Source organism: Pezoporus flaviventris, unplaced genomic scaffold, assembly GCF_033815535.1.
Source record: "Pezoporus flaviventris isolate CSIRO_AGI_PZ_B2104156 unplaced genomic scaffold, CSIRO_AGI_Pfla_v1 ptg000040l, whole genome shotgun sequence".
NCBI classification, from domain to species: Eukaryota; Metazoa; Chordata; class Aves; order Psittaciformes; family Psittacidae; genus Pezoporus; species Pezoporus flaviventris.
This window is the reverse complement of record NW_026892588.1, coordinates 1,611,663-1,637,660: the sequence shown is the minus strand read 5'-3', so window position 1 is coordinate 1,637,660 and position 25,998 is coordinate 1,611,663. Positions and strand designations below refer to the sequence as shown.

Sequence of the window (25,998 nt, the reverse complement as noted above, 5' to 3'; positions counted from 1 at the left end):
CGTCCCCCCGGGCCGTGCCGGCGCAGCCCCGCAGGGGAGCGCGGCTCTGTGGCGGGGGCGCGGGGCGGGGCGGGGGGCTGCGCCCTGCGCGGGATTGGCGCGGGACGGCGTGATGCCACGTCCGGCGGGGGAAGCCCGGCCTCGCTCCGGAGCTCCCCCGCCGCCCGGCTCGGCGCGCAGGTGGAGTGGTGCCGCCGCACGCACGGACCGACCCGCCGAGCCCAGCCCCGCGCCGTGCCGAGGGAGCAGTCCTGCGGCCCGGCCCGCCCCGCGCCTCGCCCCACTCCGCCCGGCCCTGCCGCGCCGCAGCCGGCATCATCGTGGCGGGACTGCCCGGGGATGCAGCCGCGCTAAGAACAAAAGCCCCTCTGCCACGGTCACGCTCCGGGGCTCTAAAGCGGCCCGGCCCAGCCAAACTTGGATCTCTGCCCCTCTCCGCCGAAGCCGCGGAGGCGTCCGGATTGAACTCGCCGGAGCCTTCGCCGCGGCAGAGCCCGAGAGCCGGGGCTCCCCAGCCCCGCTTCGCGCCGTCCCGCCGGGGCTGCCCGGGGAGGGACGGACGGAGGGAAGGAAGGGGCCGCGCCCCGGACCCGGCACCGCCGCCTCAGAGGGACCCCGGCCGCCTCCCCGCTGCGGGACCTTGGCTTTGCCCTTCGCACGGCAGGTGGCGGGGCCAGCGGAGAAGGATGCGTTTCTTCCCGTGGGGATTTTGGCTGCTGTGTGTCGCCTCCGCCCCGGCTCGCGGTGACAGCGGCGGCAAGGCTAGGAGCTGCGCCGAGGTCCGGCAGCTGTATGGGGCCAAGGGCTTCAGCCTCAGCGGCGTGCCCCAGGCCGAGATCTCTGGTGAGTTCCGTGGAGCGCGGTGGCCGAGGGCGAGGGGATTCCGACCGGGGCTGATCGCTCCCGCCTCTGGAGTTTGTGTCTGGGCGCGGCGGCGAGCAGTCGGACCGGACGGGTTACCCCGAAGGCCGGGCACCCCCTGTAGCCACTGCCCGGGCTGAAGCGGGCTCTCTGCAGCGGTGGCGGTGCGAAGGAAGCTGGGGCGGGGGGAGGCGTGTAGGGTGTGTGCCTGTCCAAGTGTTCGGCGGTCCTTTCTTTTATTGCATTGTCTCGTTTTTTCTGTTTTGGGTACAATTGAAATGGTTTCAGGGATTGGTTCAGAAATCAGGATAATTAGTCTGCAGTGGGTTTTGGTGCTGGAACTGGAAAATGCCACAAGGTTATGAGAGAGAAGAATTGATTTCGTCTTCTTTTGGGTGGGAAACAAACCTATAAATGGCATTTGTCACTCGTTAAAACGAAGCAGGAGTAAAATGATGCTGTGTCGAGCACGTAGAGTGTAGAGGAAATCTGAGCAACCTACATCAGAGTGTGTCCGCTTGCCTTCATTCTGGATTTGGACAAATCTTGGTTCGTTTCCTCCTCTTTGCAGAAAACCACTGAAATACCAAAGAATATTCAAGGTCTGGTTTATGTTAGGTGGGTTGGTTTTTTTCTTGAAATCTTGAGGGGAATATGCTGAGATATTGGGGGTTTTGGTTTGGGTTTATAGATTCTCATCTAAGTTTTGATACACCAACTCATGACCCATATCTGAAAGATTTCCCCTCCCTTGTGGGAGCTTCCTCCTTCAGACAAAGCATAAAATGTGCAGGCGTACGTGCCAGAGCCAACCTACAGGGACATCCCAGGAAAACTACAGTTTGTAGTTCCCGTCAGAGCTACAGAATGCCTTATGTTGAATATTTCATTGTGTAGTTTTCCAAGGAAACCGAGTCATTATCTGCCCCATAGGGTGAACCATGTGCATGTCTCATACATGTGGACAAATTAAGACTTTCTTTGTCAAGTTGCAACAAAGAGTACGTTTCCCAAATGAGCTGAGCAGTCTTGAGGTTAAACAGTGGGGAATTTCAAAATCGTTTGAGCATCGCTATTAATAGAATAGTAATTCAGCTGAGCAAGAAAGTGGCTTTTTATACATTTACATCTAATTATGACAAATGTGAATACATTAGAGCCCTGTTTCAAGTGGGAAGTTCTTGGAGGACTAGGTATTTACAAATACTCATAGGGATGGCTACAGAATTGTGTACAGGGATAGTACTACATGGGCAGACCTTGGGGATGGTGGGTACAAGTGTTATGTAGCCCAGGCTGGCAGTGAGTAAAACATCTTGTGCCTACAAACCATTCATGCTCAAGAAGTGACAGAGGACACACAGGTTTCTGGGAAGCAGGAGTTTTGTTTCTTACTATTTGTTGCTACGTGTATGCTGACAAGTCTTGAGCAACAGTAGTTAAAACTTTAGTATCAAACTGGGCATCTCTGGTTGTTACTTTAGACAGGGAAACTATAGATAAATGCTATAAAACTTTGAGGAATACCACATGGAAACTAATATGAAGGAGTGCTTGAGAGAAGAAGGTTCCACCCATAAACCTGCTGCTGCTGATACAATTAGCCTGGTATTTAAAACCCGGTATTTAAGCTAGCGGACTTAATGACTTTCGTTGGTAATTATCATGCATACCTCCTGACTGAGAGATACTTAGGAATGTGCTTTCCTCCTGCTATTGTACTTACTGTACGGTTAAAACATTGATGTACATTAATACTAACCTTAGAAATGTCCATAAAAGTGTTGTATATCCTGTATGCTCTTTAGTGCAGAAGTTGATGCCAGTTTTGTTGTCTCTAAAAAGGAAGACTCTTGAGTATCCCTACGTGTAGGAGGTGCAGTTTATAATTCTACATTATTCTAAGTGCTCAGTCGTCACTTAAAGGCTCAACAGCATTAGTTCAGCTTGCTGACCATGGGGGTCATAATCTGTATGAGCCTTGTCAGGCTCCCCCTGGTTGACACCTGTGAATACACACACATCAACATATAACAACTTTTGGCTAAGGTAAGAAACACTGGTGAAGGTGCCATGGCTCCAGCTGGACCTGTGCTGCAGTTTCCTCATGGTGCCCTTCACCAGAGCTACCTGGAGAATCACATTTTTCATCTTATTTCTGAGCCCTCCAGAGGCAAAAGCCCTTCACTTTGTCCCTCTTTTGTCCCTCTGTCAAGGGGATCTTGCTGTTCCTTCTTTTTCCATTGCTTGCCCTGAAGCAAAAGGGAATACTCATTTCTCAGCCCACTGCCTTGTCCCTGTAGCGGTGCTGCCATGCTGGGCTGACCTTGCTCCTGTCTCCTTTGAGCTGGCTCCAGGCACTGCTTGGTGCATGTTGCTGTCACACCAGGCCAGCACTGGGAGTGAAACCACACTTGCACCCTCAGAACATGACTTCAAAAGGAGTTCAGTAAGCTCCCATGATGCAGGCTCTGACTCAGGCTGAGATGGCTGTGTTTATGTTGGGTTTAGAACAGTTATTGCATGCTTTACACCTTCTAATCTGTATTCTTTGTTATGATTTAAGAGGATTATGAGTAATACAAAGCCTCCACAGCTCACCAGAAGGTAGTCCCTGCTTATGACTGTTCAGATCAGTTTGAGGAGCAGTCACAGAGTTATTAGCTGGCTAATAGATAAGCATCTGATTCAGGGATAGACTCTTGGCTCACCATATTTCTCATGAGCCACCTAGACAGGGTTTCCTGTTTTTTGCTAATGGTGTACAATGCCTTTAACATGTCTAAGCACTTTAAATGTGTCAGGTGCTGTTATTAAGGGTGTTTAGGGTATACACAAGGTGTTATATCTCCCTACTTTGAAGTCAGTGGCAAAACTTCCAAACATGAAAGAAGCATCTGCTTGTGGTAGTAATTCTAACGGACAGACGTGCGCCCAGAGTCTCAGGTGGAGCTCTGCCTGGAAGAAAGCTTTTAACAGTAGGGGAAACATTCCCTACTCCTTGGTTTTGGGAAAGTTATGACTCTTGCTTCTGTAAGACATACTTGAGCAAAGCTTTCCTCTCTGTTGGAGACTGTTCCCGTCACTCCCACCGTGGGTCCCCTAAACTGGTGTTTGAAGAAGAGAGGTGTCTTGATGTAAGTGTACTTAGTACCTGTGCTAAGAGCTGGTCTTTTGAGGCTCACAGCATGGTGTGTAGTGGAAGAGAGAAAGCCTATGGAAGAAAATAGTGTGTCTGGGGGAGGGTATCCAGCTTTCTCTGCTGACTTGATGGAATGGTTTAGGATTACTGATGTTGGATGGGTGACTGCTCCCCAGTGTCTCAAGCAGAGAAGGTATCTCCAGTACTGGAGGAGACTTCTTGTGATCTGATGTGGATGTGCTTGGCTCTTGCTCGCTGTTTGGGCTAGGCTTTTGCTTTGGTTTGTTTATTCCCAAAATTAATCCTTCCTAGACTTGGCTCTCCGTGAGGTTGACCTTGTTGACATGGGCAGTGGGTGTATCACAGTGAAAGAAGAGGAGGGCACAGAAAGAAGCCAGTGGACTTTGCCAAGCTATGTTGCTGCCCATCCAGTCACAGACCTCCTGTGCATGCTTCTCCTTGTTCCTTAGCTGAAATAAGTCAGAACAATCTTTTTAATCTTTTGGTCCTTTTAGGCTGCATAATTGGGTTTTGTGATGAGAGCGCTATCAAGTGTATGTGTTAGAGACTTGCTCCAACAGCTCTGTGTCCTACTTATGTTGAGGGCACCAGAACTGCACAGCAAGGGGGGTTTCACCAAGAGGAGCAGAGTGGAGGGGCAGGATTCTCCTCCTTTGACCTCCTGGCCACACTCCTTTTGATGCAGCCGGGGACACTGTTGATTTCTGGGCTGCGAGCGGACACTGCAGCCAGCTCATTTTCAGTTTCTCATTGACCAGCACCCCCAGGTCCTTCTCTGCAGGGCTGCTCTGGGTCACTTCTCTGCCCAACCTGCAACTGTGCCACATGACAAGTAGATTGGTGCGAAGGTTAGAGGAAGCCATGCCTGAACCGTGTGTCTCCATTTCTGTTTAACTCAAAATATACAGGCAAATGTGGATATTGGGCACTTTGGGGCGGTTTTGCTGTGGCTGACTGCAGAGTATGTGCACGCAAAACCAGGATCCGAATGGGATTTAGGGAAAAAAATGGGCGCCCTCTAGCGGTTGGCCACGGCAGCGGGAGGAGCCGGAGCTGGGTCTGGAGTCTGCTTAGATCGCCTTAGAGTTCCGTGGTGTTGCCATCGTTTTTCAGAGGATCTGCCTCTCTGTCGCTGTGATCCGCATGACTAAGCTCTCACCGCGTGATTATCCTTGTCAGCTCTGTCTGACAAAATGATTTCAACAGCTTCTTTTGTTGGTGAAGCAAAGTCATGTATTTTCTTTGCCAAACAAACTTGCGTGCTTGTCTAGCTGACGGCACCCGCCCCAACCAGGGAGTGAAACTGCAGGGCTTACCTTCCCACTGGTCTTGCCCTGTAAGTGCCCTGCTCTGTTTAGGAACACATGTCAGTCAGTCTCTGGATGGGTTTGATAGGTGACATGTGGCTTTTGGCGTGGATTGGGAAGCAGTTGGTTTAATGTTCTGTTGCATTCAGTATGACTGTCTTGCATTGAGGGGACTGGATAGATCTATTCCTCTGGATAATTTCAATATTAAGTGTGGTTTGACTTAACCGAAGGTGGGGAGGGAGCTGCTAACTTGATTATCACCAGATTTAGAGCCAGAGGTTTTCTTTTCCTCTGGCAAGTCACAGCAACGCTAGCTGAAACCAGAGGTAATGAAGCATCACAGCAACTGAGCCAAGCTCTGCACCCTACCCAGCACTGCCCATCAGTAAGGAAGGGGAGGTTAAGTATCATCTGCTTTTATTGCAGCAGCAAATTGCGTTAGGCACAGTGTGGAAGGTGAAGGCAGGATAAAGGATGGCCCCAGCCTCAGAGAGCTGCTGGTCTGAGCAGTAACAGCCCTGACCCTGCTGTCTGCAGTAGACTCAGCACGGTGTGGCTGGGGCTGGTGCTACAGTTCTGGTTTCCGAGCAGCAGCTTGGGTGTTCTGTTGCTTGTGTGGTGGGACTGTGGAACTGAGGAGCAGGGAAGGTGGGAGGGTGATTCCAGGTGTCCTTGGCATTGGGAAACTTTTGTGTCTGCTTTCAGCTGGAAATGCTGGGAATTTCAGGGGAAGAGCAGGGAAATTGACATCCCAATTCTGTGGAGATCTGCAGGCTTCCTTGGGGAAACAGCTTTAATTTTTCTGCTGCCCTGGCCCCTGCTGAAGGCAACATATTTCTAGATACTGTGTTTCTTTGTTTGTCCTGTGAGGTGCTTTTGTGTACCTGTAGCAGGCAGGTAGCCTTTTGGAGGGAATAGTGTCAAGGCAGCGAGCTGCTCTGGCATAGTGAGCCCTACCTCCCATATCCCCTTGACTTCTGTGCAGCAGCAGGCGTGTAGCAAACGTGCGGAGACACCTTTTGGGATTGTCCTGTGGAAGAGCATCTTTATCAGTTGAGGCCTAATTCAGAAAGGAGTTGAACATGCTACTTCTGGTTGTGTGGCAGTAAAGCTGAGGAGAATGCTTGATGCTGACTTGTGTCTGCCCCTTCTGGACCTTCTGCATAGATTGAGTCTTTTTGAAAACCCTGAGCACCTCCTTCCTTGTTCCCACCCGTATGAGTTAGGTCAGAAGTGGGCCATGTTTTCCAAAGCGTCTCCAAATACTACCAGGCACAGCTGTGAGAAGGCAAGAGAGGTTCAGTGGGCAGCTTGGTGGCCTGGAGCAAGTTGGTAAAGAATGACTGCATCATTAAATCTCCCTGGAAAAAGTCACATTCTTGCTTCCCTGTCTGTGGAAGGAGAATTGACAGTCTTTTCTTGACATCTGGAAGGATAACTCAGATGATGGAAAGACCCAGGGAAAAGATACCCTGAAACATGCAGGAACCCTCGTAGCAGTTGCTTGAAGATCATTCCATCATGGTTTGTAGTTTGTTTGCACAAAGTTGCTGTTGCTGCCCTTGCATTAGGACATTTCTTCTCAAAGTTAGAACAATAAATACAGTTCAAAACTCAATAAAAGCAGAAAATCTGTCTGTTTTCCCTGGTGCCCATGAAGGACAGACTGCCTTGTGATGTCTGTATTCCTCCACAGAATATGTTACATCCGTGACAGGTAAAACATGTCTTTAAGTAACATTTGATTCCCAGGCAATCTGGTTACTTCTGCTGCCAGATTGTTCTGCAAACATCATAAAGCTTTAGACTGTAGACACTTCTGATGTAGCCTGTATGCCAGGCTGCATCCCCAGAGTGTGACCAGCAGGTTGAGGGAGGGGATTCCACACCTCTGTCCTGCTCTGGTGAGACCCGTGCTGCGGTCCTGTGTCCAGCTCTGGGGCAACAACACAAGAGGGACATGGGGCTGTTGGAGTGAGCCCAGAGGAGGCCATGGAGATGCTGCGAGGGCTGGAGCAGCTCTGCTCTGGAGCCAGGCTGAGAGAGCTGGGCTGGTTCAGTCTGGAGAAGAGAAAGGGTCCTGAAGGGGACACCTTAGAGCAGCTCCAGTGCCTAAAGGGGCTACAAGAAAGCTGGAGAGGGGCTTTGGACAAGGGCCTGTAGTGACGGGACAAGGGGGAATGGCTTTAAACTGACAGAGGGGAGACTGAGATTAGACATTAGGCAGAAATTCTTCCCTGTGAGGGTGCTGAGGCACTGGCACAGGGTGCCCAGAGAAGCTGTGGCTGCCCCATCCCTGGCAGTGTTCAAGGCCGGGTTGGACGGGGCTTGGAGCAACCTCCTCCAGTGGAAGGTGTCCCTGCCCACGGCAGGGGTTGGAATTGGATGAACTTTAAGGTCCCTTCCAACCCAGTCCATGCTGTGATTCTATGAAAATGCTTGTCTGCATGTGTCGGAGCTGGGTCAGTCACTTTTGCTCACTGGTGTGTTTGGAAATTCTTCACACATGGACCACTTTTTTTGTTTCTTACGTCTTGAATGAGCAGAGTGCTCTGTGACGGTTCCCACTCTGAGTTTTAGCAAACACATGAATCACTGTACAGAGATTATAAACCTAACTTAATTTCTCATGCCTTTTCCTATACAGTGCAGCATGAATCAAAAGCACAGAATTACCCAGCTGCTACAACTCCTGTGCTAGCAGCAGGAGTAAAACAATCTTTTAAATTGCCATGCATTCTTCTGAAGTATTAAAAGAAGAGGAAAACAACAACACAGAAAGTTTTACTGTGGTTTCACGGAGCAGCGCCATAGTACTTATGCAGACAGTCAATCTTTTATATGACTAGAATGCAAAGAGTCTATGACAAATAGTTTTGGCTTGTAAAACATTGGTATTTTATAGGATTGTAAAACTATACTGTATAATTTAGTTGGAGTGTTTCCATGAGCTTTACCCAAGTCTCTTCCCTTTTAGCTGGAGCAGACGGGCATATTTCTAAAATATGAATAATTTAGAAATTCTGCTTGCTGCAAAGTTTGTTCATAAATAGAAATAGAATAAAAGCACTGTCAGAAATTTAGATTAATTGCACATTTCTTAAAAAATAAACAGAGGCTACTTCAGCCTCTGCTGCTTTCTGTTCATGTTGTTGTGCTCAAGTTTGTAGTGATTTGGTGGCATAACTGATCCTGAAGTGAGGGCTGAGCATAGTGTAAAGTGAACTTTGTGTGATGGCAGAGCAGGGGGATGCTCTGTCAGCATCTATCTCTTGTCTGTTCCTGCGATCTCCCACATAAGCTGGGTGGTGGAAATGGGGTGCTGTAATATACCACATAGGTCTAGCAGGAGGAGGGTCTGCTCTTTGTACCCATCTAGATGCAGATTTTTACCATGAGGCTGGAAAAGCCACTTTGCTCTTTTCAGCTGTTTCCTGTACCATAAACACTCAATTGGAATGAGGGAGCTCAGATAATTCATGGGAAGTTTGGTTTATTAAACTGTACTCCTTAAAAGAGAGCAGTGGTCTTCTCCCCTGATGCAGTTGCTCGCTGTGCACAGCTGCATGAGTTTAAAACAGTTGGATAATAGTTTAGGTTTTACAAACATCTGTTTGGCTTTGTGACAGAATACCAAGCAAGCCCTGCAAAAAAACCCTAACCCTCTCACTCCCTTTTCATTTGTGGGAGGTCTCATAGAGGCTTCCATGTTGAGGGAGAAGGAGGCTGGTATTTGTATTCGAGAGGCTCTCTAAGACCAGACCATAGCTGGAGACTCATCTGCTGTGAATTTGAGGAAGGGCTGCACAATAGTGGGAACCTGTAGGTAGAAGTCCCACTGACTCAGCCACAGGCTCCCCAGGGTCTGTGCCCCATCGTGTCTGATGGGGGGTAGGAAGTAGGAGTGGCCCAACTGCTTGTGTTTGGGGATGGTTAGTGTGGAGCAGACATTGAGAAGTGCCTGGAGAGGTCAGAGAAGTGTTCCTGATTGCCTTCTGCAGTGTGCCTGCCACTAGCATGTTCCCTATGTGAATTTAAGCCCAGATAAGCAAAAAGTGATATGATGTTGTATAAATATATGCATGAATCTCTCTAATGTGTTAGGTACTGGAGTCCCTGCACAGAGTGCAAGAGTAGGGAAAGCCCCTTGTTCCTCAGAGTTGCCATGGAGGTTCTGTCCTCAGGCCAGTGATCGGATACTCCTTTTTGTCTTCCCAGGTGAGTCTGCACATCTGTTCTATCTCTAGGGTTTGCATTAAGTTGATTTAGAACAGTGTCTGTTGCACTCATCGTGTCTTGGAAAGCTGTATGTGGTTTTATTTGATCAGTTGATAGTAACCAGTAACTTAATTATCTCTGCTACACATTGACATTAGGGGCAGAAAAAGTTTAGATGCGGAAAGTGTGGATTAAATTTTTCTCTGATGGAGTTTATACAGGGTGATAATATGTGAGGCCACTTAATAGATACATTAAGGTGGTCAAAGTGATGTCAGTTGTGGAGGGTTGGAATTAGCTGTGGCAGAGCAGAGTGCTATAAATCCTGTAAATTGCTCTTTAGGTTTACTGGCAAGTATTTTTACCTTACTGGTTGCAGAGCCCAATCATGCCAGAAAAGGACTTGTTTAGGTTACTGACCTCCAGCTTCAGGCATGTGGTGTGCTGGCAGACTGCTCTTTGCTTTTCTCTCCATGAAGTCTCACAGCCACTCCTTGCCAGGTTAAATGTTGCTCTCTACACCTACCTGATGTAGGTGTACATCTACGTCTGAGAGGAGGTTGTAGCAACATGGGTGTCAGTCCCTTTTCCCAACTAACAAGGGATAGGACAAGAGGAAATAGCGTCAAGCTGTGCCAGGAGAGGTTTAGACTGGATATTAGGAAAAGTTCCTTCACCAAAAGGGTTGTCAAGCACTGGAACAGGCTGCCCAGGGAAGCGGTGGAGTCGCCTTCCACAGAGGTATTTAGAATATGTATAGATGTGGTGCTTATAACACCATAACAGAGGTTATGGTTTATTGCCATGAAACTGGAATTGACTTATGGGTTTTATACATTTATGCATATGTGTGTGTGTGTGTCTAAACATGGGGTTGGTAGCTCTGGAAAGGGAATTTTGACCAGCTTGCTGGTGCCAACGTTCGTGTGGGGTGAGATTTTCCCTGCCTGAGCTCTGATACGCAGCTTCCTCCCAAGATGGAGGTGAGCAGTTATGTACAGAGCCATGCTTGTTTCTGACACCAGTCTGGTTCCTGATGGAGAGCAGTTTGTTTTGCCATATCCACATGTACCACACTGCAATTGTGGCATCGCTTACAGCTTCAAATGCCTCCATGCTATGCTGATGCCTTTAGTGTCAGGATGGCTTCCTGTTGCTGAGTGAACTGAGTTTGTTGCTCAGTAGGACAGTACATTCAGGGGAAACCTAAGCCAAATGTTGGTAGCACTTCTGCAGAACTAATTAAAATGAAATTCTCACTGGTAAGTCTTCACAGGTGCCAGCAAATAGAAAAAAGCAAAGCCTAAGCTCTGACTTGGCTCTCGTTAAAATAAGCTGAGAGCAAATACCTTCTGACGCAGGGCACGTTTCACTTGTAAACCAGGAAAGAAAGCCGCTTTGTTTAAATGCAGTATCATTTCTCCCACTATCCACTATCCAGCTGTCTGAGGGCTCCAGTTTTATCTTGTAAGTAACACTGCTGCTACTGTTTGTGTTGCACTGAAGCAACCTCCTGTCACAGTTGTAAAAGAAATATTTTTCGTTGTTACTAATACACTTCATTGACAGAGTTTAGGACTTGCGTTTCTAAATGTATCTGCTGATGTGTGCGTATCCAGTAAGGTGTTGTCTTGTGTTGTCTGGCTATCACTGATGTGTTTTGAGCATGCTGTGTCACTCAGGCTGATCAAGCTATTCATTGTGTCAGCTAAAGACATCTGAAAGGCCCCTTTCCAGCATTCTTTGTGGGAGCAGCTCTTAGAGCCTGGTGTGCCTCTGTGTGAGACCCCTGCAACAGCCTGGAGTAGAACTGTAGAAGGGGAAGCTGTGAAATGTGGGTTTGTGCAGCGTTGAGAAGTCCAGAAGAAAGAAGCGTAGGGGGGATCCTGCTGCTGTCACCAAAAGCTTAATGGATGGGAATAGAGAAAATAGAGGTAGACTTGTGTGCACTCGGGTGCAGCTATGAGAGGTGGCAGACACAAACTGGAACTGGGGAAATTCTCATTTCATACATGGAAAGACTTTTCCAATGTGAGTGATGGAGCAGGATCCCAGAGAGGTGGTGGGATTTCCATCTCTAGCCTTGAAGATATTCATAGTTTTTCTGCTTTGGCACATGTGTCTGCCATGACCTTTGGCAAATTGCTTAATCTGTTTTATCCCCAATCCCCATCTGTGCATTAATGTCTTTAAATAATTGTGTTTTGTAATTTGCCTACAAATTATAAAGTCTTGGAGTACTGAGTCTCACTATTTCTCTATATTTCACTTTACAGTGCTTAGCACAACGGGACTGTAAATCTTCATTAGTCCCTTGATACATGAATAATAAACAGTAAAGGCATAATTTAGGGTCACATTCTGCCTCTGTTCTCATGATGTATAAAGACGGGGGGGGGGGGGTATTGATTAAAATGCTCTGTTGTTCAACCTAACAAAGACACATGGCCTTACTGAACAGGTTTTTATGAGCCTGTTCTTGGCACTTTTGGTTTTGGGGATTTTATTTTGTTTCATCATTACTCATTGATTGCAGGTATCCAAACAATTTGCTTGGCGGATCAGGGAATAATAAATTCCTTTAATCTCTGTCTCTTTCAGTTTAATTATTGTTAACTCATTACTTAGTGTTTAGTGCAGTGAATAATGAACTCTGTTCACTGTGCACTGGAGAAGACTAGGACTACAGAGACAGAACTGGATTCACTGGTTCTTTTGAAAATACAAACCAAAATTGCAGAGTCACTGAACATTTAACCCTAGGTTAGATTGAAGGTTATCAGTAGGCGTCCTGCTATTGCTTTTGCAGGCTTGAATATAGGTTATTATTTCAGTTGATTCCATGCCTTGCATTGCATTACATTTGTTGCTTTATTTTAGGCAGCTAAGAAAGTAATCACTACTATGTAGACAGTTATTTTTGTCTTGATTATAAGACAGTGTCTTATAAAATCATGCGTAGTACAATTCTCATTATTACAGACACACTTTACATTTGTGACTGTGGTAATACTTGTGTTAAATTACTTCCTGCAGAGTTTAACAGACCTTCCTATTTCACCTATAGCCAGGAGAATAAGTACTTCATCCACTCAGGGGTGCCGTGCTGCTGAGCATATGAGTTGTGTGTGGAGATGACCCATTCCTCTCATTTCTTGTCATCTTTTCATCATAGAAGACTCGGTGAACCCTACATGGCAGGTGTTGGTCATCCCATCACAGTCAGGGTCACCCTAATTGCTTTGCTGTCACATCAGCGACTCAGTTCAGCCCCTGAAGCCAACATGCACTGTGTCACATAGAACACAAACTAAACCACACCACTGTGTTTTTAAGCACCTTGGTTATGTATGTTAAGCTTTCTTGCTGTGGCTGAAGAATGCCGGACACCAGAAGTTAGAGAACATTAATGATCCAGGACGGATGGAGTCACTCTAAAAAGGAACAGCAGATTGTTCACCCATTGCTGCCTGCTCTTCACCCTGTCAGGCTGGCTTCAAGCATGCCTCCCTCAGTTCTGCAGCTGTTCACACAGGAGTTTGGAAGAGTAAAAATACTACCAAGGCTGAGACTCTGGAGCAGACCATGAAAGCCTGAAAACACAGTTGCCTTTGGTAGAAATATAAATTTCCTATCAGGATATTATCAGCTTTATTCATAGAATCACCTGGGTTGGAAGAAACCTTCAAGATCAAGTCTAACTGTTCCCCAGCACTGCCAAGGCCACCACTAACCCGTGTCATTAAGGGCGTCATCTACATGGTTTGTGAACGCTTCCAGGGATGGTAACTCCACCACTGCCCTGGACAGCCTGTTCCAATGCCAGAGCACCCATTCGGGGAAAACATTGTTCCTCATATCCAGTCTAAACCTTCCCTGGCACAGCTTGATGCTGTTTCCTGTTTTCCTATCCCTTGTTACTCGGAGAAGAGACCAGCCACCTCCTTGTTCCATCCTCCTTTCAGGTACTTGTTGAGAGCTAGAATGTAGTGAAGAGAACAGTGGGAAGCCATGCTGAAAGGCTTATGAGGGTTTGGCAGCACATCATGGAAAGGTTGAGTTTGGCTGCATGTCAAAGATGAGTCTCGAAATGTTTATTATGGGCTTTTGCTACTGTATTCTGCTCAGTCATCAGAAGACTGTTCGTAGCACTCTCATTGTATGACCATTCTCAGCACAAATTCAATGCAGCGCTCTTTCTTGCAAAATGCACAAGGAGAGAGATCCTGGCTGCTCTAGAATACTATGTTGTTTCTCTAGAAATAGTTTTCCAGGGCTGGGGAAGGAGTTTTTCTTTGCACAGTGTCCGCCACAAAAGCCCTCTTAATCTGAATGCCATTCCCCACAGTTGTAGAGAGAGAAAATGGCACTTGCCAAATCTGCAGATCAGAGTTGTGTTTCTGTCAGCTTTGGCAGTTCCATGACTTCTGGTAACGCTAATGAAGGCAATCTGGGTTTAATTTAAAAGCCTCCCTGAAGGAAAAAACCTAGCTGGCAGTTGAGGGTTTCACCAGTGTCCTTGTGTGAAACTTCTCTAACCTTGTTTTCTATGGTTTGCTCTAGCCAAGGAGAAACTCTTAATTAAAAAATATTCCTAAAGTAGCCAAATATGCAGGAATGTACTTATGCTATAAGTATCTGTACTGGTTCTGCAGTAAATCACTCCTTTGTTTTCATTTGATGAGCAACTCTAATTAACCAAATGAAAAGACTGCTTATCCTGCACTTAGCTGCTTCTCAGATGATCGAGGCACCAAGGGTGGCAGGGCTTTAGATGACTTGTCACACCAGGGGAATAATGCCCAGAGGAGGGCTCTCCCCGTGGAGCACTTCCTCCTGGCTGGGACGGGCAGGCCAGGAGCACTGAAGACTGCAGGCTCTCCCAAAAGGCTTGCCTGGGGTTGTGCCTCCCATGGGCATGGGGCAGGGAGACAGAAGAGTGGGGAAGACAGCTTTGCTCAGACCACATCTGAATGCAGTTTCTTTGAAGGCATCTTTCCTTAGTTCAGAAGGTACAGGACCAAGTCATGGGTCTAGTCAGCATAATTTTGTGCTCTGCACAATAGTTAAATAGTCTGTGCTTATAGAATAGTGTAAGGCAAGTGCGTCTGTGTGTAAAACACACATGTATACGGTGCTGCTGCTGTGGCCCTGCAGCAGAATCATCTCCAGATGATCAAAGTGCCCGTGTGTCGTCCTCAGTTGCTGCAGCCCTGAATGCTTCACGCCAGTCCAGGGGAGCTGCAGGCAGGAACTGCACCGTGGTATTCTGTGTTTTTTCTGCTGTGCAGATCTTAGGAGATCTTTGGAGCTGTAGAAATTTGGGGATTGGGCAAGAGATGTCAGAAGACTTCTTTGTTAAGTGTAAAGCGATCAGATTTGCTCAGTCAACAGCTGTGGTGATCCAAGTCCAGTATTGTCACAGGTCCTGTTTGACAAAGCACCATCTGCGGTAGTCTGTCAGCATCTGGAGCAATAGTAGTTTTATTTATTTGAAGCACATCAAGGTAGAGAATTGTCTCTAGCCTTAGGAGAACCAAAGTAAAATCTACTGTAGAGCTCTCTGGAGGTGCTCCATAACTAGAGTAAGCATTTACAGTGCCAGATGATGAAAGCATTTTGCACATTACTGGATTGTAGTGGCTTCCTCAGCACTGCATTTCATGTGTGCAGGAGGGAGGGGTATGGTTTGTCTCACAATGATTTGAAGCGTATTTGTTCCTTTTCTCATCACAAATGAAAAATGGCCAAAGCTGTTAGGCCTGTGCCTTATAATACTTCACACCAGCAGTTGTTTCGAAAGGGATGGGGTGCTGATTCAACCCAAGGCACAGTATTGCTAGCCATTGCTGTAATAGAGTGAGGTTTTATAAGCCAACAGCTGGAGGAATTTTTAATACCCAAAGTCTGGATATCCAACGGGAGTCCCGACTGCTCTGGTGGTGCTGGAACCAAAGTCTGTAGTGACAAGAGACTTTGAACAGCTGAAAAGCTGGGGACAGCATTTCAGGGCTACACAAGCAGTGTGGTTTGCTCAGCGGCACTGATTCCATGCTCCTATCTGCTTTAAGGCTATAGTGAAGGGATGACATTCCTGTCTCATTCCCTCCTCCAAGAGGATTTATCTTGGAATTTTGAAACCTGACCTCCTTCTCCATCCCTAAACTTAAATCCATAACTTCTGACAGAAGACAGAACCATATGTCAGTGAGTCACAGGGCACAGCCGTCCTCCATGTATTTGTGATCTACTGTTGCATTGGGAGTTTGCTGTAGGAGCAGGAGCCAGAAGAAGAGCCAGCATGGCAAGAGTCATAGAATCGCTGAGGTTGGAAAAGACCTTTAAGACCATCAAGTCCGACCTTTACCCCTGGACTGCCAAGTCCGCCATTAACCGTGTCACTAAGGATACAATGTGTGTTGTAGGGGATGTGCACTTGGGCTGCCAGTATCCTGCCCTGCTAAGGAGCATGTGATTAGCCTCTCCTGTGCTTGGTGAATGAGCACTGGGAGTGGTGGAAAGATGGTTGGTGTCTAATCCAAAGGTCACCTGAGGTGATCATAGAATCCCAGGCTGGTTTGGGTTGGAAGGGACCTTAAAGCTCATCCAGTTCCAACTCCCTGCCACAGGCAGGGGCACCTTCCACCAGAGCAGGTTGCTCCAAGCCCCTGTGTCCAACCTGGCCTTGGACACTGCCAGGGATGGGGCAGCCACAGCTTCTCTGGGCACCCTGTGCCAGCGCCTCAGCACCCTCACAGGGAAGAATTTCTGCCTGATGTCTAATCTCAATCTCCCCTCTGTCAGTTTAGAGCTATTCCCCTTGCCGTGTCACTGCAGGCCCCATGTCCTTCTCCACATTTCTTGTTGGCTCCTTTTAGGTGTTAGAAGACCGTTACAGGGTCTCCCTGGGGCATTCTCTTCTCCAGGCTGAACAAGCTCAAATCCAAGAAGCACCAAAGACCTGTGTTGTTCTGTAGATGTGCCACAGTTTGAAGCCTTGCTACGCATATGAAGTCACTTAAATGGAAAGCTCATCACCCCAGCAGAGCCTTCTTGAGACTGCAGGCCAGTCCCATCTTCCCTGATGACCTTGGGGAGGGGGCAAATAGTCTTACAGATGGAGGAAATGTGGATGATGGGCTCCTCCTAATCAGGGACGGTCTGTTCTTTTAATTAATTAGCTGTTTAATGTGTCTGTGCAGTGGCATGCCTGCCTAACTAACGTGCAGTTACTGCGAACATGTGTACAAATGGTAGTAATGGGTGCAGATGGCTGTAATTACCCATGTTGATTTCTGGAGTAATCACACATGCAACACATCAAGTTGTCATAAAAATTGACATGTATTTGGTGATCTGTTTTCCTCCCTTCACTGTGTGTGAATATGCTTCCCTGACCATCCTTTGTACACCCAGGTTCCCTGGAGTCACTGCTGGGCTGTACCCACCAAGCCGAGACAAGACTTTAGTTTTTACCACATGCACAAACAACTCGGGCAAGGTGAAGATGACTCTAACTTAGGTTTTCTCTGTGCTGTCTACACCCATTGCTTTGGACTACATTTTGCCTGCTGATGGTGCAGAAGCAGGGCTCTAGGGCTTCTGAGGCGTTCATGTGTCTGTGGTGTCGGATTGGCCTTCAGGGAACCTCTCTCAAACAGGGCAGCTGGTTCTTGCTCTCAGTCAGGCTTGAGTTGTGTGTCAGGGCCTTGTGCAACTGCCCTGCAGTTGCCTCCTAGAAACATAAGAAATCATAGAACCGTAGAATGGTTTGGATTGGAAGGGACCTTAAAGCTCATCCAGTTCTGACCCCCTGCCATGGGCAGGGACACCTTCCACTCATCCAGCCTGGCCTTGAACACTGCCAGGGATGGGGCAGCCACAGCTTCTCTGGGCACCCTGTGCCAGCGCCTCAGCACTCTCACAGGGAAGAATTTCTTCCTAATGTCTGGTCTAGATCTCCCCTCTGTCAGGTTAAAGCCATTCCCCTTGTCCTGTCACTACAGGCCTGTCAGAAGCCCCTTTCCAGATTTTTTTTGTCAGTCCCTTTAGGCGCTGGAATGTGTTCTGAGGTCTTCCCAGAGCCTTCTCTTCTCCAGGCTGACTAGATCACCCCACGGTCTTTCTAGTCCTGCAAGCTGTGGCTGATAGTACTAGTAGAAGATGATACTTAGGACACAGTGTGACTGTGGCACCTTTCTTCAGTCTCTCACTTTGTACCCCCAAACGCCCACAGTTTCTGAAGGGGGATATCAGGATGACATGCCTGCACAGTCCTTTAGGGACCTGTTGTTCATGAATCTGTCTAATTTCTTTTCAAGCCTGCTGGATATGATCTGTTGCCACAAGCTACCAAAGCAGGAAGGTCCCTAAGTTTACCTCCCACTCTGTAAAGAAGCACTTCTGCCTGTTTTAAACTGGCAAAGCACTTGAGCTTGCCTGGCTGCTTTTTACTTGGATCATACGGCCAGATGAATCCCTACAAGGCTTTTTATTAATAAAAGCCCAAATGCTAAGGAGGATTTGTATTCAAAAGAGTTCAAGGTTTGGGGAAGTGGTCAGACCTCCTTTTCCCTGGGGTATGCCTGGGGAAAGGGGACAGTGTCAGATAGTTGTGATGCAGCTTTAGAAAGGAAATTGAGCTGGTTGGAGTGACCTGAGAACTGGGAGATCGTGGTTGGCAACAGGAGTGGGTACTGCCAAAACCTCTTTTGACTTCCAGAATGAATAGTGGTTGCCTGAACTGGATAATGGGCTCCCTTCAAGCCTAGGAACTGAGGAGCTTCTTATCCATGAGCCTGAGTTCTAGTTGACTAAGTGGCAAAGGCAATTTAGGGGATGTATGCATCAGAAAGCATTTCTGGGATTGCTAAACACAGCTCCAGGTATAAGCACTGAGCACCATCTGCTCTGGGATAGCTCAGCACAGAGGAGAAAAAGCTCTAGAAACTGCTATTGTCCTGTGCCTTGCAGACCCAGAGGGAAGCAGACAACAAGGGAGAAGTGCTGGCTGCTGCCATTCGGCCTGGAGGCGGCGGTGGGGTGGGTGTACCTGCCCTGCAAACTGCTTTGGGCAAAAAGCTCTGTCAGAATGAAAGACCTGTGGATAATTCATGTGTCTGTACTTCTTTGTGGAGTGGCATTAACCTTTGCATCAGGAGGCTGCTGCTTTGTCTCCGAGGGTTAAATCTTGAAGGCTTGTGATGGCAGTTAAAAAGCTGGGGGTACAAAGGGAAGTTGAAAGGAGGCTTGTAAGAAAAATTCATGTCAGGGAGTGAATAATCTGGAGACCTTGTGTAAAGGAGAGCCCATCTTTGGCTGATGACTCTAATGTAGTCAGTAGTGCAGAAAAGAACTGTAAGTACTTCCAAATCCGATGGCTGTCCTTTCTTTCTACAGCAAAAACATCTCTTTGTGATCATTTCTCTGCAGGCTTTTTTGTCTTTCTCTTAGCAGGTATGGGCCCTGTTAAATATTTACTTTTCAACTAGGATTTTCTCTATTTGGTTAATTTGTTTGGGGACACTATTTCTTGGGGGGTTTTAAAGCTTGTTTTGTGAGGCTGATGGGTAAAGCCTTCCCTTTTTGACAGCCTTTTTACTCATTCTTTAAAGCTTCTCTTTGATGTGAGCTCACAAACACAGATCTTATTCTTTTTATTTCTTTCCCCTGTCAATTTAAAACCAGTTATGAGTACCACAAACCATTAAAAACAATCTAAGCTAAGCTCTCAAGGGACAGATATTCAGGGCCTATCTCTTATTTTCAGGACTGTATAGTTTTGAGGACACAAGAAAGGATGCTGCTTGGTAAAGAACCATGATTGCAGCAGCTCCAACAACTGTTTCTGTAAAAATTCATCGGAAAAAGAGCAGTGGGATGTCCTGGTGAGTTTAATATACCAAGAAACTAGCTATCCATGCAGTCATGCTTATCCTGAATTTCAGACCTTGGGGTGCTGATTGAAGCTGCTGAACATGAGCCAGCTTGTGCCCAGGCAGCCGACAAGGCCAAGAGCATCCTGGCCTGTATCAGCAATAATGTGACAGCAGGGCCAGAGCAGTGATCTTGTAGGCACATGTTATCCCTTTCAGGTCAGGACAGGCCATCTGCATGGTGCTGTGGGAGTCAGGTGAGAGTAAGAGAATTAAAGGATTCGTGGTGAACCTTGGTAGAACACATGGCTGTTTCCATTTCCAGACTTTTGTTCGTCAGAAGTAGCTGTGTCTGCCAGGTCCTGAAGCTGTCTGACTAGGAATGAGGACTGGTAGAAATGTCTTGGACAAGAGAGCCAAGTAAGGAAACCAGCTTTGAAAACTGTTAATAGAAAGCTCGGATATCTCCTTAAGAGTAATTTTTCGCACTTCCGCAGCCAACTCTGACATGGCAGTGCAAGGTGGGAGACAAGGAGCCCCACTGCCAGATGATATTAAGATCCCCTATCTTCACCTTTATCAATGCTGTCATGATTTAAACTGAAAAGAAGATTTTTTTTCCCAGTATGTAATTATTTTTAAGTATATAGTTTTGTGCTGCTTGGTTTTTAATCTGGTGGTGTACAATTACCTGGCATTGCTCAGAGGTCCCTGATGTGCAGGGAAAGTCATGTTTCTCTATGCTTTTTGCTGCTCAGAGGGGCTGCTGTAGCTGTGAACAGCAGCAGCTGGGATGAACTTGGCTGGTTCAGGGCTCTGACAGGCCAAAATAGTGTCTTTCAATTCTGTCAGATTGAGTTTCCCAGTATCCAGATTTTCAGTAAGTGGAGTTTGTAACTTTACCTTCAGAAGATCTGCCAAGCTCTTTTGCTCCTACCTTTTTGGTCTGAATTAACCGTTTTCTTATGGGCAATTTTCTTATACTCCTTTCCCGCAGCTGCCTGACAGTCCTTTACAGACATCCGCAAAACCTGGAATGTTTGTTTGCAGTAACGTAAATGTTCAAGTACCAGATCCCATTGGGATCCTTTATCCTGCCTACTGAAAGAGGGGATACTTTGTAAAGCTACTTCTCCATCTCTCTGCATCCTCCCTGATGGCATGTAACGTTTCCTGATGGCTTGCCCATGCTGCCTTCTTCCCTCTTGGTTCCCATGGCCAGATTTTGCAAGGTGCTTGGCGCCCACCACCTCACAGGAGGAACAGACTCTTCCAGTAGCTCCCAGCAGCATCCATGGGTGAGCCCACAGAAATGGCAGCGAGGAGACTGAGTGACTCTGACCGAAGCGTCATTGCCAGATCTCTCCCCAGTGCCCACGTTTCTCCCAGCTGCTTGTGGACGCAGCCAACTGCTACTGTCACAGGCTGGGCTTTGCTTTATTTTGTTTTAATCCATCCGTTTATGTGCCTGAATTTGAGCTCTTTGAAGATCCAACTGCTTGTTTAGATCCTTATGGGAGTACTTTTGCAAGTCCGTCTCTCAGTCTCCAAACAACATTGTTTATAAACCAGAGTGGAGAATGAGGTCTGTCTCCATGGTTTTTCTCCCTCCTTCCTTGCATTTAGCTGAGTATCAGGATATCTGGCATTTGCTCTATCAGAAGGTTATCTATAATTCATAAAGGAAAGCTCTCTACCTTGTCCAGTCTGGGAGTTAACAGTACCTTTAAAAGGTGCTTCCGAGATGCAACCTGATCTTGGGTCCTAACCTCTGTTGCAGCTCTCAAGGCTGTATGTCAGCACTGTAGCCTCTGCTTTCACTTTATTTATGTAAACACCAGCCTCCTACAAAGAAACCAGAAGTCTAGACATATTGGAGCTGCTTCCTGCATGCCCGAATCACAGGTTACAGGGCTTCCAAAACCAGCCATCTGTCCGTATTCCTCTCCTTTCAGCAGTAGTTCTGCAGCATTTGGTATGGCCCCAGGAGGGCTGCCCGCAGTATGCAAGTATAGACTGTAAAGACCTTTCATCAGGCTTGACAAGGTGAAAATCTGACTTGTCACGCACACATAGGTCAGGGTTCTGAGTTTAATTGAATTTAGTCATGAGGAAAGGATGTGCACTAGTGGTTCTGGAGCCAGAAATCTCTCTGCAACAGAGATACAGCCATGGGTTTACAACTTCCCTGGTAGCTCTGAGCAGAGCAGAACCTCAGTCTTCGTGTTTCTGTTGCATCCTTTTACATGCACACCTCTCTCAGCAAGCAAGGCTCAGGCCAGGCAGAAGCTTTAGTGCTTGGAACAAACGGGGAAAAGCAACAGGACTGAAGCCTTGGTGTTTCTCAGTTGGCCAAGGAGCATCTGCTGGCACACAAAGGATTTGAATAGTAGGATTTTCAAAACCACCTGTGTTGACAAAACTGTTTCCATTCAAGCTCTTTACTTTAATGGAAACCATTAAGCTGGGAAAAAGTGCTTCTATGATCCCAGTCTAACCTCTGTACATTCACTTGGACCTAATTGGCAGCCCACTGTCTGGTCTTTCCTCATTCTGTCCTTTGAAAAGCTTCCTGTTCCTTAAAACTAAGGCTGTGGCTGTGTGTATTGGTCATTTCCTTCCTGTGCTGCTTGGCTTTGAGGTCTCACCTGCCCTGCTGTAGGGACAGCAGGCTGAAAATTGGTCTGAAGTTGGGCTTGGTGCCACCTTTGTGGTTCATGTATGGAGCCAGCCATCAGTGATGGGAGGAGAGCCAAAGAGAACGGATAACCCATCAGGGCAAACATATACATGGCTTGGCAGTCCCTGCTGTGGCAGACGCCAAATGCAGGTGTGTGATTAAGAGTGAAGGACGAGGGTGATGAGAATATTGTGATCATTTGCCCCAGGACGCTCTCCCTGACTTGTGGCTTTGGGTATCTGAGGGGTTAACAGCTTCTTTGCACTTTCTCATTAGGACTGTGAAATGAAGAGTACGTCGTGTATTAAGGGAGTTTCAAGCACTTTTTCTGTCCTGCATCAGGATGGAGAAACATAGCACGTGATTCCCTGCACAAATCCTTTCATCCTGTCACAGAGTAACTAGGTGAAGAGGTCTGTCCATCTAGAATATCACATCCCATTTTGTCAGATGGGGCGCAGGAAATAGCAGCATGCTTCGCGTGCTCTCCTTCAATTTCCAGTGTCCTTGAATTTAATTCTTTCTAAGAGATAAATTTGTTGCAGAAAAGCTCAGCTATTTCAGGATGGCGAGCGCTGGGGGGCAGGTGCTGGTTCCCCACAGCTGAGGCAATGCAATTATACCTGGCAGAAGCAATCCTCAGACTAAGGAGAATCTGTGTTCTTGGGGTTTAAGGGACCTCGTCATGTGCCTTACAGCTTAAATGGAAAGCATTAAATGGCCCTCTGTAGCCTGAAGGGGGAAATAACGATGGTCTCCTCAGGGCGCCTTTGCCACATGCTGACTGCCTGGCTTCTTTACAATTCACTTCTTTCATTGAGGAAATAGTCTGTCTGGTACACTGTCATTTTGCCCCATTGCCTGCAATGATGATTTCTTCGTTCACTTTCTGCCATTGAGACTGTTGTTTCTTGAAATTATTCCTTGTCTAATGACTTCCATTGCTAATTTCATTCTAAGTGATCCCTGGACAGCCACAACCATAAAGGCATGTAGGTGGCTGGGTGATTTGTCAGGGCTCTGCCTCTAGGAGATGCTTAGTTTCAGTACTTTTATGAAGTAGTTTAAATAGTTATCATCTATTTTATGTCTGCATTATAAAGCAATCCTGAGGTATTGCTTTTTTCATTTTTAAGTCTAAACTTGTTGATTTCTAATAGCAGTTCCAATTTTCAGGCCAGCCTAAGACCATCCCCATAGGATGGTGCGGGGCTCCAAATGCAGGGTCGGTTGTGTGAGCCACCCATGGGAGCATGCTCGCCTTTCAGCCATGGAGATGTGTCCATACGGACCTGAGTGAGAAGCATTCTTGTCATTTACTGTCCTGACTGGCACAGCCACTGTGACAGGCTGGTTTTGCAGGCTTACCAAGTGATGAAAATCTCTGTCTTCTGCCTTGATAAGGTATTTATGTCCTCTTACTCCTCCGGCTTCTGAAACAGAGGAAGGGGTGCTGCTAGTGACCACCAATAAAGATGAACTGGTCACAGCTGGTAAAATAAGATCCTTCCTCACTTCCCCAGGCATGCTGTGGGACGTAATTGCACCAGTGGAAGGAAGGAGTTCATGTTGTTCTTTCAAAGCTACATCATTATTCTGTCATTGCCATTGCTTCCTTGGCATGTTGGAAGCTCAGCACATTGGTGGATTTGAATGTTTTATATATGTGTATGTCCTCATACACTTTTTCCATTTGTGAAGCACATCCTAGGAGACCTCAGAGTGGCCGCTCAAAAAAAGTAGCAACAAAGCATTTGCTATCCTGTTTTGTGGTTGGGGGTGTCAGTTTGCTATGAAATAGAAGGACTTGTTTGAGGTTGCTTTGGTAGCTCAGTGTTCAGATTTGTGTTTCCTGGTTTCCCTGATTGTCATTTATACTGTTTCACTCTTTACTGTATTCTCAAGCTTTATGAGTTTCTACAGATAAAAACAAGTGACATAGAATGGTCAGAGATAAGTGATTGATTCAGCTAGGCTAAGAATAAAATGGGACTATTATCTGTTATATAGGCATGACAAAAATGTGATTCCCCTCTCCTCTTGGACCAGTGCAGGTTTAGGCTTCCTTTTATCATAGAATCCCAGACTGGTTTGGGTTGGAAGGGACCTTAAAGCTCACCCAGTTCCAACCCCTGCTGTGCGCAGGGACACCTTCCACTAGACCAGGTTGCTCCAGGCCTCTCTGTCCAGCCTGGCCTTGAACACTGCCAGGGATGGGGCAGCCACAGCTTCTCTGGACACCCTGTGCCAGTGCCTCAGCAGCCTCACAGGGAAGAATTTCTTCCTAATGTCTAATCTACAGGACAGCAGCATGGTTCTTGCTGCGTGCGTCACCCTGCACCAGAGAGGAAAGGTTTGCTGGCTGAATTCAGCTGTTCCCAACTGGATACCCAGAAGTGTCTGACTGGCCCAGTCAGGCCAAGATATTTGGGGATGCTATAAGGAGCTTTGGATGGATAATATCTATGATACAAATTAACATGCTGCAGTGTTGAGTAACAGACATGGTGCAGTTACAGTAGTGCTAACTCATGCAAGAGCTGATTCTTACTTAACATGATTTCTACTTTAGCATGAAATTTATGTTTTTAGTCCTTGTCACAGAGCATGAATAGATACAATTATTTTTTGCAGGCAATACCATCAGAATCTATGCTGTGTTGCTGGCTGGGGTTAGGACACTGGCAGAGCCTGAGCAATTTGTCAGTAAAGCCTTTTCTAGGGTGGATGTAGGGAAGACAGTGTGAAAGCCTGGGCCACAATGGCCTGGGCTCTCTGGAGCAGGTGGTTGTAGTGGGTTTGTGTGTGAGACACCTCTGATTGCTGTGGCTCAGCTAAACAGCATTTGTTGCTCTGATGAAACACCTTTGGGAGACACATCGTGCAGATAGCCTTTAGCAAGTCACAAAGCAGTACATGGGTTGAGGTGTCCTAAACTGTCACCTAAGCAAGGAGGTGAATTCCAAACATGCTGTGTAGTGGTTTTGGTCACTTTGTGTTGTTGGTGTTCAAGATGGGAGAGGACTCATACCAGTGGGTTGGAAGGGAAGGCTGCAGTTAAAGGGGTGTATTTGCATTGGTACTATGCTGTGCATGGCGCATGTGAAAGCTGGAGTCTGAAGCTTGGCTGCCAGCCTCCTGGTGACCTGAACTAAAGGCAAATTATGTCTGTGCTCCTGCTGGAAAGGTGGCTTTACACAAGGCTTGCTGCTCTACATCTGTGGGAGAGAGGGGTGTTGGGAATGGGGGTAAAATCTGCAGATGCAGCCTGTAAAGAAAGGGTGGGAGGACAAAGGTCCATGTGTGAGCCTCACATAATCCTCATTTCAGTTACCCTCACATTACAGACAAAGAGATAATATACCACATTTTCCTAGAGCGTGAGAAAAGCAGGTCTTGTATGAACACAAATGCTCAATTTGTCATGTATCTTAATGGGATATCCCCTTTGGTGTGGCTTAACTGTTGAGCTGGTTCCAGCTGTTGAACCAGCACTTTATGGAATACCCCAAACCCAAACACAGAACTGTATCTGTTCATACGTCCACTGCAGTGTTTTTTAAATGGACCTCCAAAGCTGCACCTTGGTGGGAAAACATCTGCTTTTACACATTCACTTGGTGATAGCCATATAAAATATGTGGGGTAGAAGGTCCTTCTGATAATGAGGGGAGCTCTAAAGCCCAGAGGAGACAAGCTGCTGGGTGTTGCAGGGGAATGATGTGTCTGTGTAAATTGAAGCATCTGCAGAATAGCTCATGGATTTTAAGGCCAGGAAGATTGTCCCTGCTTTGAACTCTGCATTGTGTCCCCTTTGATTCAAAGTATCGTGGGCTGTGAATTATTATGAATAACCCTGTAAGGAAGTTTGTTTAAAAAAGCAAACCAAAT

General features: G+C 46.9%; 1 protein-coding gene across 1 annotated transcript in view; it reads left to right on the top strand.

The window, feature by feature from the left end:
• The first annotated feature begins 274 nt into the window (after positions 1–274).
• GPC1 (glypican 1) overlaps positions 275–25,998 on the top strand; it is a 200,553-nt gene continuing 174,829 nt past the window's right edge. Inside the window, exon 1 of the mRNA XM_061465412.1 lies at positions 275–843. Within this exon, the coding sequence (XP_061321396.1) occupies positions 687–843 (157 nt within the window). The 5' untranslated portion in view covers positions 275–686. The remainder of the gene's footprint in view (positions 844–25,998) is intronic.